This window comes from Coffea eugenioides, chromosome 1 (genome assembly GCF_003713205.1).
Source record: "Coffea eugenioides isolate CCC68of chromosome 1, Ceug_1.0, whole genome shotgun sequence".
In the NCBI taxonomy this organism is placed as follows: domain Eukaryota; kingdom Viridiplantae; phylum Streptophyta; class Magnoliopsida; order Gentianales; family Rubiaceae; genus Coffea; species Coffea eugenioides.
In genome coordinates, this window is record NC_040035.1 from 37,951,753 (window position 1) to 37,966,697 (window position 14,945).

At 35.0% G+C, this 14,945-nt stretch overlaps 1 protein-coding gene across 2 annotated transcripts; it reads right to left on the bottom strand.

The window, feature by feature from the left end:
- Positions 1 to 233: 233 nt before the first annotated feature.
- On the bottom strand, positions 234 to 14,600 carry LOC113782894 (stomatal closure-related actin-binding protein 1-like). Of its 2 annotated transcripts, none has more exons than XM_027328844.1 (13): positions 14,394 to 14,600; positions 13,490 to 13,784; positions 12,758 to 12,886; positions 10,895 to 10,987; positions 9,339 to 9,479; positions 8,193 to 8,261; positions 7,009 to 7,092; positions 5,973 to 6,144; positions 4,540 to 4,656; positions 4,297 to 4,355; positions 2,328 to 2,462; positions 733 to 882; positions 234 to 630 (listed from the first exon to the last, which is right to left on the bottom strand). In XM_027328844.1, exons 2-13 carry the CDS (start codon positions 13,769 to 13,771, stop codon positions 586 to 588), a joined length of 1,476 nt encoding a protein of 491 aa, XP_027184645.1. In that variant the 5' UTR covers positions 13,772 to 13,784; positions 14,394 to 14,600; the 3' UTR covers positions 234 to 585. The 2 variants fall into 2 exon arrangements, with proteins under 2 accessions (XP_027184645.1, XP_027184653.1); XM_027328852.1 differs by lacking the exon at positions 14,394 to 14,600 and adding an exon at positions 14,304 to 14,381.
- Positions 14,601 to 14,945: the final 345 nt, after the last annotated feature.

Sequence of the window (14,945 nt, forward strand, 5' to 3'; positions counted from 1 at the left end):
GTTATTTTGGACTACCATTTCATTCAACCAAAATAAAATAAACGTGAAACTAAATGATATATCCCTACCATCAGACATATTCAATAAAAATTAAATTCGTCCAATTACAAACCATAATTATTTATTTATTTATTGTGGTCCTAAGGCATACTACTTCAACAGAAGAGTTATTTCACAAATTTTATGTTTGCTTGACAGTTCAGAAAGAGAGGGGCAAGAAGACAATAGATAAGTGAGGAATCACTAGTCCTCTTTTCAGGGGAAAAAATGGTAAGAAGACAGCAATCATCAGCATACTTTTCTTGTCCTTCCAATGTCAATCATCATTCAATCGAAATGAAAGTAGTGCACAAATATACTTTGCTCTTTTCGACCAGCTTGAGGCTAATAAGAAAAAGCCTGCCTCGCCTAGGAAGTAGGGGGAAACCCAAAAAAAGAAAAAATACAAAGGAAAAAATTGAAAGAAAAAAATGAAAGAGGTGGCGAAAACCCACATTACAATCAAAGGTTAAATCTATTTCCTACTGCAAACTCGTATTATGGAAATCAGTATAATTACATCTGCTATAGAACCAGGTACCATTTTCAAGTTGCTGGAGCAGCTCTATCATCTGGCCCGGCAAGCATGATCTGAAAATGAGACATATTCAGGTTTTATTATTCTTGTAATGGAAGCCATCTTTGGAAGAATGTTAGTAACAAGAATTGATCATACAGGTTTTTGGTACTTACATTGCAATCGAAGGCAAAACGCCTGGCAAGCATGATGGCTGCATTTCTCTCTCTTTCCGATTCAAACGCTAATACGAAGGAAAGCCCTACTTTTGCTTGCCAAAAAGCAGCTTGAGCTGCAGCGTTTCCGCCACCTCTAACGCCACAAAGCTGAAAATGCAATGATAATGATTAAACAAACAATCATTAGCACAGTAAAATAGAGCACAGATCACATCTGGGGGAAAAAAAAATGGATTGACACTCCAAACAAAAATGAAAGAAATGTGGCAACAAATAGTTTTGGAAAGGTGGAACACCTATGCCGCAAAAATGCCATGTATATGGTGTGGATTAAGCACCAGACTCTGCAATTTTAAATGGATAAAACATAATCTCATGTTGTCATTACAACTTTGCATCTGTACATTATGGAACCCGCTATTCAAACACTGAACCTTTCATAGGATATTTTTATGCTGATATATTGTCTGTGCTAAAATGCCAAAAGATGTTTATGATATCCTCTAAAGAGGGATTATTTATTATCCAATTTAATCTACCACATTCATCTTGATGCAAGAACTGAGAAGACATACAGAGGCTGACAGCCCAACAACAGCATCTGATATTTAAAGTCAGTGGCAAAACAAATCCACCAAGGCCAGGTCCCAATCCTTGATAGCCACAGAGAATTTGTATGGCCAGAAATTTAGTGGGTGTAATAAACTGTCTTTCGCCTTCTACGACAATTGACAAATGATCTAGTTTTAAGATCCAGCTCAATGGGCCCAATTTTCTTCAATCAACTCTTCATGCACATTGTGTTTTAGCACATCTACTCCTTCCAAGATCTCCCAGCATATTCCCCTAGCACATTACCAGCCTAAAAGCTGTCATATGGCCTACAACCCAGCTTTCTCCTACCTGTTTACGTCTGTGAGCAATGGAGCCAAGATTAAAGAGCGTGCACACTTATATAACTTGGTCACCAACCTTCACTGCCCTAAGTCGTGCAGAAACAAAAAGAGCACGGTCTAAATTCTAACAAGGTTGGAATATAGTCCAAATTTGAACTGATTCTGATTTTCATATTGTTGCTGAGACTTGCATTTGGACATCTCTAATTTTAGGATTGATCCTCTTTGCTAAGCACTGGGCTTAGCCTTGTGTATAGTTTTAACTTACTTCAAGACTATTTTGCAAATTTTCACTTACCTTTGATAAGGGTAGCAGTTTAAGGCGATTGGAATCTGAGGAGTTTGTTTCAAGTGGTGTTCTACTATTACTACATAATTTCTGGCCTCTTGTCCATTGTTTCATCCAGTGCTTGTACACTTGCAGGATTGTTCGCTTCATTAGACTGCTGCATCATTATCATCTGTTATTTTGAGGTCTTAACACATTCCTTTTTCAGGTCCTTCCTAGTCCAAGTTTCATAGCCACTATCTAATTCCTTCCCAAAAGGACCCAAAAAAAGGATTGGACCAAGAGATACTCAGATTTTGCAATGCTTTTTTTTTGTGAAAAAATGTCTTCATGATACAACTTTCAAAACCACAGGGTAATACGAATGGTATCTTCATTAAAATAATGGATAAATAGAATGGATATACCTGCATTGAAGTGGAATAGTATTCTTTGGTCATTGTAGTCTTGCCCTTATGAAGTTTCATTCTCATCTTTCCAATATGAAGCACGTGTATCGACTGTGATGAATGATCTAAGCCATTCATCTGCACAATAACTACCTGCAACCAGCACAAATATTTTAACAATGTAAATGTGATAATTGCAGTGACAGGATATAGCAACAAAATTTAACATTAAAATGAAAAAAGAACTAAATTGAAAATGTGTCAGAGTAATAAGAATAGTCCCACAATTGGACAATTACATACAAGTAATAGTGCATAAAGACTAATACAATTTTCAGGCCATTAGAAAATGATATAAATTCTGCATTATCAACAATATCATCAAAGTTAAAATGCATTTTTCCCTAGCTGTGTACAGAGACTGTACCAGCACATCACAAGCTAATCAACAAACCCAGTTTTACGTGTAGGCCATATATTTGCCATATTCTTAGACCATGTAGAAAAAAGCCTAGATTTGATAGTATGGAAACAACCATATATCATAGTGTCACATATGCACTAAAATAATGAGAAAAACTGGGAAAGAAAAATGTGGAACCCATATTGTAGCTCGCTACACAAGCAAAATAGCAGAGGCAATAAAGGCATCTAATTTAATTGTATTGAGACAGAGGTGCATACTATTTTAGTTATGACAACAAAGACTTAAGACGAAAAGTGAATAGAGGTATCATTCATCACACAAAGTGCTTCTATTAATGTCCTAACATGATACATAGTGAAAATAATCCAGCATGCAACAGAATAGACGAAAATGAATGCATTGGGATATTCTTAGGCTAAATTATTACAATGTAATGTGAGACTTTTTGACAGGAATTTAGAGTTTCAAGGAAAACAATACTGAGTGTGTGCGTCAAATTAGATAGTTAAAACGAATAAGTAAATACCATTGCAATAGACATAGGCAGCACATAAGATTTAATTTAGCCCCAACTGGATAATTAAATTTAGGCCGTGCATCTACACAAGGAGAATTATAGCCCTAACAACTAGCTCATTGTAATTAAAGAAGTTTGCATAGTATTTCTGTTTCTATAGACGGCAACTAGTAACATTCCAAGCTCTAGAGAACAAGCAGTGCTTATATGCTTATCTTCTTTCTGGAGAGCAAGTAAAACATACAGGTCACTCCACTTCCAATTAATACTTTGACAACCAAGAATTTTGTATAATAAAAATTCAGGAACCAACTAAGTTTTCACTCCCTAGCTAAGACTAAATAACAGGCATTACTTTCTTTTTATTTATATTGAAGTTATGTGACACATGCCTCAGAGAAAATATTACCCACGCATTCTTTATATGAATGGGAATCTTCATACAAAAACATTTAGCAATATGTATGAATAAAAGTTAAGTGGTGCATCACCACTTCCTCCATTTTCCTTGACATGGACAACTAGTCTTTGCATACATGTGAATCATAAGTAACTATATGTATAAACCATAAACATTCTCCAAACTAAACATAATTTCTTGTGTGTTTGCAAGCACTTAAAATGTGTACCAATACATTCTATGACAAAACAAAGTTCTAATCCATACTAGAGTATGAAAAAAATTGAATGGAACAAAGTCTATAATGTCTCACTGCACTATAGTCACCTAAAATTAAATTGAGAAAAACAAGTGTCCACTTTTACATTAGATTAGATGGCACTAATACCCATAGAAAAGGGTTCTTGCTGTATTGATGCAAATACATAGTAAAAAATCAGATCTCCAATATTTCATAACACAGCATCTTCCAAAATTTTCAAGTCCTGGAATTAACTGTATACGCTGGAAATACAATTAGGACGGAGATCCTATTAAGATTAACATGTTGAATTCCCACAGACAGATTGATTCAAGTCATGCCACAGAGTAAAACAAGTAAACTGATCACAACTTTATTGAAATGAAAGAAAGAATAACCTACATTAAATTCAATATCATGCCTCCGGACCAATGCTTCCACATAGTTCCCTAATCCTGGAGCTGTGTTACAAATATTGAATCAGTAATATTGCACACTTGACCTGAACCCTAAAATGTAGAAAGAAGTAGCATATAGCGAAAAGAGTGAACATAAACTTGACTTGGCTATTCCGGAAAAGGAAAAGGCCAAAAAAAAAATCCCGTAATCAAATTACATATTTAAAATCCAGGATCAAGAGCAGACCAGGATCAATAGGACCAGTAGTTGCCACCGTTGTCATTTGGCCATCTGATATTATTTCAGCATGTAAAATTCGACCAACGTCAAAAGGCTCAGGTGCATAAACTGATTTAGTGGCGCCTGTTTATATGCAAAGTTTGTTAATCATATTTCAGAGATGAAGCTATAATCAAGGTAACTATAAAGGACTGTAATGTGAAAGAAAATTTGTGATATAAAATGAGTTGATCCTGCTATCAGAGTGAAAAAACAGTCATAAAATAAGGCCAAAGGAGAGAGACCATAAGAATTCTTGGTTGAATCCATAATAGACTCCTATTCATCAGTTTGGGGATGCAGTTCCAACTAAAACGGCTTGCAGTTCAAATAAAATGGAACACATTTTTTTGGAGAAATTGCAATATGTTCCATCATCCACTTTACCATACTGTTGAGTGTGTCGATTTGAGCTTTCAAGCGTATTCACTCCTATACTTTAAAATATAATTCTTCAATTTCAATGTTACAATTTTGGCTGCTATGTCTACAACCTAATAATAAAAATTGATCAATCAGCATAATCCAATGCTACTTTGATCAATAATCTGGGTGCCTAATTTCTTAATGAAAGTAACGCCTTGACAAAAATGGGACAGAAGGTACCATGCACAGATTCACAACAGTCATAAGACATGCATATTTTTATAAGTTGCACTTCCAGTGTGTAAGATGGGATAAATCAAAAGGTATTCCAAAAGCCAAACCATGCATTTCTTCACTTGAGTTAGCATAGTAGAAAACAGAAAAACATGAGAATTCAAAACATTTGAAGCATGATGTAACATCAAGCACCAGCTTGAATACCATTGACTGCCACATATGCATACAACCTAAAAATCAGATAAGTCCAAGGAGATAATGACCAATAGACAGAAAAAATTTAATCAGAGGCCAGGAATCTTCAACTAAAACCTTGCCCTTAATTAATAGCAATCATCATTAGACAGTTGTATAAGATGCAGCAAAACCATGATTCTCAATTATGGCCAACAATAATTCAGAAGTACAAAGTTTCCAGATGGAGGCTCTTATTTATCACATCCAACATGTCACTAGTTCATTTCCCAGTACTGGAAGGCAACCTCAAAACATAACAATTGTCAACACTAAAGCAGAAGTACAAGACTTTTAAGACCACATTGAGAAGACTTTTAAGCACACACTTGAAAAAAAAAAACAAAAATGGGGGGAAAGACACAAAACCCAAACAACTGAGAAGGAAACCACGTTAATCAAGAAGAATAAAAAGCAAATATTGGGCACCAAAAATGCATATATCTACCAGACCAGCATGTGTCTTGTATTTTGGATTACAGATCTTAAACCTGCAACTCTCTTGTAACAAGAAAGAACTCTTTACATAGTTACATGTGAAATAAAGGCTTTAACAGGTATACCTGAAATAAGTTCCTTTTTCCCAGCTTCAGATGATAACCGGTACCACTGAAATGAACATTCTGACAATTCTAGAGCTCTCTCTGAGCATGGACATATCCGCAAATATGAGCCCAATGCTTCAGTGCCATCTAATTCATACATGTTCTCCTCACTCCTTTTGTTCATTGCCAACTTCAGAGAATGACAAAGAAAACAAAAGAAAATGTTTTAGCTAGCAAACTGCCTTTTATACCATGTTAACCACACAATCAACAAATATAAGTTTTAACCCAGAACTTTACAAAAACTAAAAATGAAAGATAGCTAATCGAGGTTCAAATTGCGGGGAATGGATTTGAACACCACTACATTATTCTTCTATATTAGCTTACGGTTAAACTAGAAACACCATGCAGATTTTTGTAACATGTTTTCAACTTTACAAGGCCAAGCCCTTATGCTCTCTGGCATTCCATTCAACTTGAAAAAACTCACATATTTTGCCTAAGAAATCCAACAAATAGCTTCAACTAAGTATTTCCCTTTTATATTGCAACTGCCAGATTTTGAATACAAGATTATATTCTCCTACTAGAACTCCTCAAACTGTATCACGCTTCCAAATTGGAAATCAATTATCCATTTTAGAGTTGATTATCAATCAAGATACAGTGACAACAACGGAAGTAGCCCAAGTTTTTTGCAGCTCAGTAGAATTTAAGTCTCCCATTCCAAGTTCTCTGCATCACTAATTCATGTTTTAGTCAGATAAGAAGATTGGCAAACTTATTTAAAATTATGAGCCAACTATACATAATCACCCCTTCAGACAACATTTAACAGATGTTCAACCCACTGAGAATCTGTCGACAGCTTATTACAGATTATAAATTAGAGCAGTAATTACTGAGAGCATTTTGAGCGTGTACTAGTAGGTGTACATCAAGCAGCAACACCAAATCACTCCTTTTGAGTTCATATTTCTTCTTTTCTTCTGTTAATATATACCATTCCCCGATTTATCATTTGCAAAGAAGAGATGAGTGAATTAAGAACCTCTTTCTGAAGCACCAGTGAATGCTTCGACTTTTCTACAAGCTGAAGCCTCAATGCCAGAAGCTCCTGTTCCATGTCCATGACCTGTGAAATTGGTAATTTGAAATATTAATCATGAGGGAAACATGACAGACTTCTAACTAACCCTGCCAGACAACTTCTCTGTGGAAAAACATCCTCTAGAAACTCAAGCAGACAAATGATGAAGGTACAAAGAAGAAGCTAAACAATCTTCAGACCAATTCATATTCACGTGAATGAAGTAATAGTCAATACACGTATGGTGCAGAAAAGACAACAATTTATAACGAATCTTACGTTTATTTATTTGGGATAAAGGAAAAACTATAAAACATTGATATGACACCCATGTACAGCCCCATTTTACCAAAATTGTCTTGGGTTTCTCCCGTATCTGATACATGAAATGCAGCTGCATACTGCATGCATGTCGAAACATGTGTTTTGCTTCATTTGGTTTGGAGTTAGTTTCAGGAATTGTTTTGTAAACAACAATCATATTGTGATTTACTATATACCAAAAAGATGGATGAATGGTTTACCATATGCAGCAGTTACTCTTTTAGCTGAAACAAGGAATTTTCTATGCCATCAAAGATATACCCAGAAGAAATGAACAACACATGACAGACAAGAGAGAATGACAAGAAATGTCATCTAAAATGCAACAAATTCCAACCCAATGTCCTGAACAAGACAGAGTAGCGTTTAATGATCAAATTTAAATGATAAAAGAGATTATCATCGTGTGAAACCAAATTCATTCAGTTAAACTATTTGGAGACTTTTGCAAATCCGACATACATTGTGGTTGACTTTTAGGAAAAAAAGGCTACTTGGCAACCTCTTTACTGCCAAGAAGTAATCACCAAATCAATCCACAACTGATGTCTTGTTATTAGATAAGGGACTACCAACATTTGTTAATGTTGCAAAAAAAAATCCCCAAAGAATTTTGTCTAAACCACAAAAGAGACGTGATAAAGTGGTGAGCCAATTCAAGGTATCCTCTTTCCTTTTCTTAGATAAGAGGGAAAAAAATGACTGCAACACGAATTTGTTTATAAACAAAACTACACTTATGCAACACATGAAAGAAATGTAGAACAAGAGGAGATAAAAGAAATTATGCTATCTAGACACAGTGGAACAGAATTAACAACCTTACTAGGCTGATGAAGCATTTTAATCCGTCTAGCCTCTTGAACCTCCTTCATCAACTCATCTATGTCCTGATTACAAAACAAGACAATGCGATTACAAACGGTACAGATCACACCAAAATTCTACACAAATAAAGTGCAAGAAAGTGAGATAGTTTCAATAGGCAAAAATTGCTTTTGTTAAAGGATTTAACTTCTTATACATGAGAAGAGTAAAGAAGAGCCTGATGTATGGTTCAAAATCAGATTTCACTGCCAAAAAATTATATGTATCTTGATCAGTAGTGCTCGTCGCCTTTTGCTTCAGTTTTTCTTTAAGCTTTTTCTTTCCTTCGGATGACCAAAGTTATTTAACATTGGTTTGAAAGCTAAGGTACATAAAGATTTTCTGCAAGGCCTTTCAAACCTTTTTAACTGCTGAAAACGACGTTCTGAACAAGAGGGAAACAAAAATTACAAAAAACAGATTTATAATACTTGTAGTAGGACTTGGTAAGATTTTAAGATCATGAAAAGTACCCAAATATCCATCTCAGATATTTGACACCAACACGCTATGGCTAAGACACGTCTCTTGGGGTGTATCTAGAAAAAAGGATATCTTATATTGCTTTATCCGTGAGCACATAGCTGCATGATACATGAGGATAACCATGCAGCTTCTGGTTTTGCTACTGAAAACCTGCTGATTTCCAAAGTCCACCAAATTTCCCATTGTAGCTCTTTGCTAGGTGTTGATGGAAATTCTATGCTACTACAAAGCCTTTAGCACTTCTAAGATGTTCAACCTAAGATTACCTCCCAATCATACCAAGATGAGCTTGTTGAGAATGAGGAAAAGTATTAACTTATGAATACTCAACTCCTGTAATTGAACAAGAAGTCCCAATTCTATAAATTTTGGACATAGGTGTTGTACTTGAAACTTGTACTTAGTCAATGTAAAACAGGCAATTTGGTGTCATTTCCGGAGCCCATATATCAGGCATTCATGAACTCAATCATGGTCCTACTTTTCTTATTACAAATCAATAGCAAAGCACTAAAAGTTGAAAAGATATAAATGCTCGACAAGTATGGAAACAAGAATACAAGGAACATATAAGTTTTTGGCAGATAGTAATTCCAAGGAACTTTGAATGAAACCTGTTGTCCTGAAGCCCGGGATATCCGTTCATGCTCCTGAAGAGCCTCTTCAACTCTTTGTACTGCTTCTCTGGCTTTCTCAATCTCAGCCCGAGCAAAAGCTCTTTCTTCATCAACAAGTTTTTTAGCATCTTCAGAAGCCTACAAAGCTTCATGTCATCAACTCAAGCCAACAGCAGAACAAACATGAAAGAATGACCACATAAGTAAATGATGAAAATAGGCCCCCCCAGTCTTTTTTAAAGTCATGCTGGAAAACTTCTCCTATTCCCCAAAATTGCCCAGAAAAGCTGCTGCATACAGTTTTAGTAAACAAAGAAAAAGAGGAAAGGACGATCAGCACATGAAATTTACTCCAAAATAGCTAACGATGATGAGCCAATTACTACAAAAAACAAAACATGCAAAGAAAGACACTATGATATGACAGCCTGGTATTAGCCTACTACATGCATCATGAGCATCCACCAAAGCATCATTCTAATCCACCAAAAAAATATCATAGAACTTGTCACCATTCACAGAAGATAAACAGGTCTTCTATCGATTATTGGCTAAAAGAAGATCAATCGAGTTACTGAAAACCATCGGTTGAAAATAATAATTTTCTTAATTATAATTCTGGAGTTTCATCTATAATCTACAGCAGTTCAAAGGTTCGTACTAGATTGAAGAAAGAGATTCGATTAGGCAAAGAAGGGTAAGAATGCTACCAAGTTGAATCCTATAAACACTTAAAAATACACAACATTCCTTAGAACAGATCTACCATCAGACAGCAATAACTTTGGATGATGGTCGACATAGCTTGCTTCCACAACTGGATAAGCAATTATGGACATTGAAAAGACTTTCAAGGATGAGTCTTAGATATTTTCTGTGGGAACCTACTAAAAAAGAAGGATAAACTTCGCTTGTTAAATTAAGTTTCGCTAAATTTGAATTGCATAATAGTGAAAATCCCAACATTTCAGGGATATTTCATTAAAAAAATCTTCCTCCATCAAGTCATGCATTTCAGGCCTACATGTCATTTGTTCACCTTCTTGTCGTCTGTATTACCACATACTTTATACATTTAAGCAATCATACATATAGCATTACTGCTAAAAAAACATTTTCAGGTTCACACTGGACCCAGCTACCACTTAAAAACATATTGGTGTTCTTCGGACAACCTGTACAAAGAGAACAAACATGCTGAATTTTGACTTTACACGACTTCACTTTTATCTTCTCTATCAATAGAACTTTCTTCAAAAACAAAAGGACATACAAATCACCTTTAAGGGAGAACACAATACTGATAGAGTAGAAACCTAGACGTTTGCAAGAAAATCATTTATCTTAAGAATTAAGACATGATAAATGGATTGATAGAAGAATTTTACAGAAAACAGTATCATTAACAATACAACACTTGAACTTGATTTAAAAGCTAAAACTTCAGATTTAAAAAAGCTGATAATCACATCTAGAAATTAGTAATTGATATTAGTCCTGAAATGCTTTTTGAGACTTCCTGGCTCATGCAATACTACATACTTAAATTATACCTGCTTCAGAAAAGATGCAAGCTTTTTGACTTCTGCCTTCTCCTGAATTAGCTCTCCTTCCCTCTGGGTCAACTGAACAGCTAAAGCCTCAACCTAAACATTTCCAAGTGCAAAATATTAGCAACTTTCAACAATAAATTAGCATATACAAAACAATATGTCACCAACAAAACAACCAACCACCTCATACAACCCTGTATTGGCATCTTAGTAATGTAGACCAAAACGAATATACAACAGTTCTTAAAGCTACATAGACCAAATATTGGATCACAATAGTAATTAACTAGAATTTGAAAAGATTAGATGCTAAAAGAGAACGCCATCTTACCAAGGAAAAGGAAAAAGACCCAAAAAAAATGCTCTTCCAAAATCAAACATTTCTCAAGTAAATGAAAACAGCAAGAAAGTGAGAGACGGTGCAGAAGCACATAAGCAGCCCCAGCAAGATTAGATAGATCTTCTGCTTCTTAGTTTAGCATGAAAATACAAGCTCTGAGCAAAAGCATCTGCTGTCCTCTCCCTAGACCTAGCATTTTGAGAGAATTTTGCTTTGTTTTTGTAGGAGTAAGAATTTAAAAGTACAGAAATCCCAGTGAGGTAACAAAAAAAGCTTGTGGCCGGCAATCTTCATTGGTGAAATATTCCACCTTTTCATAGTCCAAAGTTAAAATTTTCTTATTTCTAGAAGCAGCAGTATTCCTTTTTGTTTTAATTGGGTTCTTTAAAGATACTTGAGTTAATCATAAAACTTAATGAACATACCCTAATCCGTAGAATGAATATAGACAGCTTGCTTGAAATTCCACATAAAGTGGAGATGATAAATTTCCATCTTTAATAAATACCTAATGGAAATTTTGAAAAAGGTTATTGGAAGATCGAAAATTTATAAGTAGAGTGTAACTTTTAGAAAATTTGCAAACAGGGAATGGGTTATTGTTCATGAATTAAATTAACTAATAAATTTATTGCTAAATGACTGAATTCCTTGTAACAATGTGCACCCTGTTGAACCTGTTGAATAGAAATGTGCAACTTAACAAATTAAAATGTGTACTTTGGTGTATATAGGCGTACATTCAAATGTGCATATTTAAATCGATACATGTGCACATATGTATGCTCGAATGTGCATATACAAGTGCTAGTATGTGCAGATAAGATTATTCATAATTTTACCTACAGCGACAACATTTTTATAGTTTATGAATGGTAACCCATACCCCATTAATTAATTTCCCAAAACTTGCACCCTACTTGTGAATTTCCGCTCTTCCTGTTCCCTTATTCCAAATTTGCCCAATACTTAACAGAATTCAAAAGCATAAGAACTCACAGGTATATTCATACCTACATCTTCACAAACCAGCACAAAATTTCACCAAAACAGACCAAATTTTTTCCCTTTTTCAAAAGCAGTAGCTAATAAAGTACTGTAACAAAAAGAAGCCCAAGAGATTTTTGTTTGAAACTGAAAACAGAAAATGGAAAACAATTTTGCGATACACAAAGCTAAAGCATTATTTAAACATGTAAAAAATAGTTTCCCTAAAGCAATTCAGAAAAATAGCAAGAATTTCTCAAGATATGCTTTGCACATGGCCCATGAGATTCTTGGGTATAACTGCAGAATTCTGTTTATGTCTTGGGGTCTTAACCAAAACATCAAGTTATAACAACAACGTTCTATATAAATTTGCACACAGACATATATAATTTGCAGAAAATCTGTACCCTAATTTTTAGATAAATTTCACCACAAATGCCCAGGTCATGTCAAATCCATGTCCATCCTTCTAAACATGATCAGGAAATACCACAAATAAAAAAAATAAAACAGTAAAAGCCACAAATACTGACCATAGCAATAGCTTCCTCTACATCTTCTTTGTTTTTGCCAGCAACGCGTCCTCTTAGAGCTTCAAGTGCATCTCTAAGCTTCTTTAACAAGACATGTTTCTCCAGAGAAGCTGCCTCTCTGAGTTTTGCCTGAAATGGATCAAGGAACATCTTTCAATGTCATCAAAGGCACCATACTTCCTTAATACTATTGCATTAAAGCTGGGCCAGGAAATTTGAAAACAGAATCTGTTTTAAAGAATGCCCCCGCCCCAACCCCAAAAACAAGTTCCCAAGACAGGCACTTATAAATTACCATCACTTCCCCATGCACAACTTGTTGCATCTTCAAGTCTAAATGTTCGTACCTTTACATGAACCAATGCAGGTCATCTAGAAACCTAAATATTACAAACTACAATTCCTTTAATGAACATCTCATGCAATACGTCCAAACTAAATGGTTCGAACCATTTTTCCATAATACTCGTGCAAGTGCAAAGGAGCATCACACCCTCCAAAAGTCACTGACAAACATTAATTTGGGTTGTTCAAAATATCCCATCTAACACATCAACTAGAAAGAAAAATGCAATAGGATATTCCCAGATAGTAGAATAGACATTATATGCCAATTTATGGCGATTCCAACCTCGCAAAAGTTCAAAGTTAGTCCGGTTGCAAAGGCAGTTGTACCACAGACAATAGAGAAAGAAAAAACTTAAAAATTTCCATGACTCGTATCAAAAAAACCTCATCAGACAACTTGGCAGCTGCAGCCAAGCCCTTCTCAAACTTGCTGGCCAAATCCCGAACTGAGAGGCGTTTTTGCTGCTCCAGCAACTGGGCGGTCTCCCTTGCAACCACCTCTTTCATAGATAAAACTTTGGGGTCCTCCTTCACCTCCACAATCTGATTGTTTGCTCCAATCTTGTAATTTGGAAACCGACTAGAAGTAAACACCACATCAGCTGAAACTGGTGGGACTGCCTCCTTTTGCATTGTATCTCCAAAATCACGGCCTACCCTCGTCATAATTTCAACTTAACTACAGAAAATGCACCCACAAAAAATCATAAATAAAATTCCAGTACAAATACAACACTAATTACCCAATAATCTCCCTTAAAATTTTCCATTCAAACAACACTAATTACCCAATAATCTCCTAGAAAAAACCTTTAAATATACATTAGCGCAAACTAGAATCTGGGTGTGTGAGAAAAACACTTCAGCAATTAATCTGAAATTTTAAGAGTAAACATAACCATGCTAAACACCCTCACAAATGGGAAAAAAATACAATCTTTACCACTGATTCATGCCTATCAAAGAAGTAATCTAATAAAGCCCAACAAAATCAACAGGTATACAATCAAAAGACACATGAATATCCAAAATAAGTCATACCCAGAAAATAATCACATCAAAATACGAACTTTATGCAGATTAAACAAGAATATTAGTTGGAAAATATTAGAGGAAAAAATTACTGCATACCCAGAAAAGCACTTGACTTTAAGGTAAATTTTAGAGAAAAAAATAAACTTGAAAGCTAAGTGATTACCTCTACCGTACAGAGAAATGGAGGACCACAGAAGAGTAAAGGCAAAGGAAGAGAGCTAAGGGAGAAAGGAAGAGAAGGAACTAAACTTACAGATCATGTAAAATATGCAAAATGAGAGTGGAAAAACTGGAAACTTAAGGTCCTTGCTTGTAAATAACGTGATTGCTTGATCAGTTGTTGCAGCAGCAGAGCAAAGGCAAGTTTGAATAGACTGATGTTTTGACAGAGAAAAAGAGACAGTATGAAAGAAAGCAAGAGAGAAGAGAAGAAAAAAGATGGGTTTTGGTAAATTCTTTACTTTTTGTAAAGTTAAAGAGAAGCAAAGGAAAGGCAGCTGCCCAAACCAAACCCACCCCTTTTTAAGGGGAATCATTAACCATAACTATTGTTTATAGTAATTCTTGACATTAGTCTCCTGTTGTTCACCCTACAAATTGAAGAATACAGCAATAAAAGTTTTTCAATTTTCCTTGGACTAATTAACAGTGATACAATAGTTTTTAAAAAAATACATTTTTTTCTAATTTATGCTTAATTTGAAGGTTGTAGACAACAATTTTCACTTTTTTATAACTTTCTAGGCATAGATTTCAAACACAAATAAATATATACACAAGTATATTTATGAACTCCACCTCTAAA

What these genes read in the sequence shown, in the direction of transcription:
- LOC113782894 (XM_027328844.1), bottom strand. Translation starts at nt 13,771, where the DNA reads ATGACGAGGGTAGGCCGTGATTTTGGAGATACAATGCAAAAGGAGGCA. An exon ending in TAGAGGAAGCTATTGCTATG is followed by an intron (nt 10,988 to 12,757) that starts GTCAGTATTTGT and finishes GGAAATGTTTAG; the next exon opens with GTTGAGGCTTTAGCTGTTCA. An exon ending in GTTTTGCCTTCGATTGCAAT is followed by an intron (nt 631 to 732) that starts GTAAGTACCAAA and finishes TCTCATTTTCAG; the next exon opens with ATCATGCTTGCCGGGCCAGA.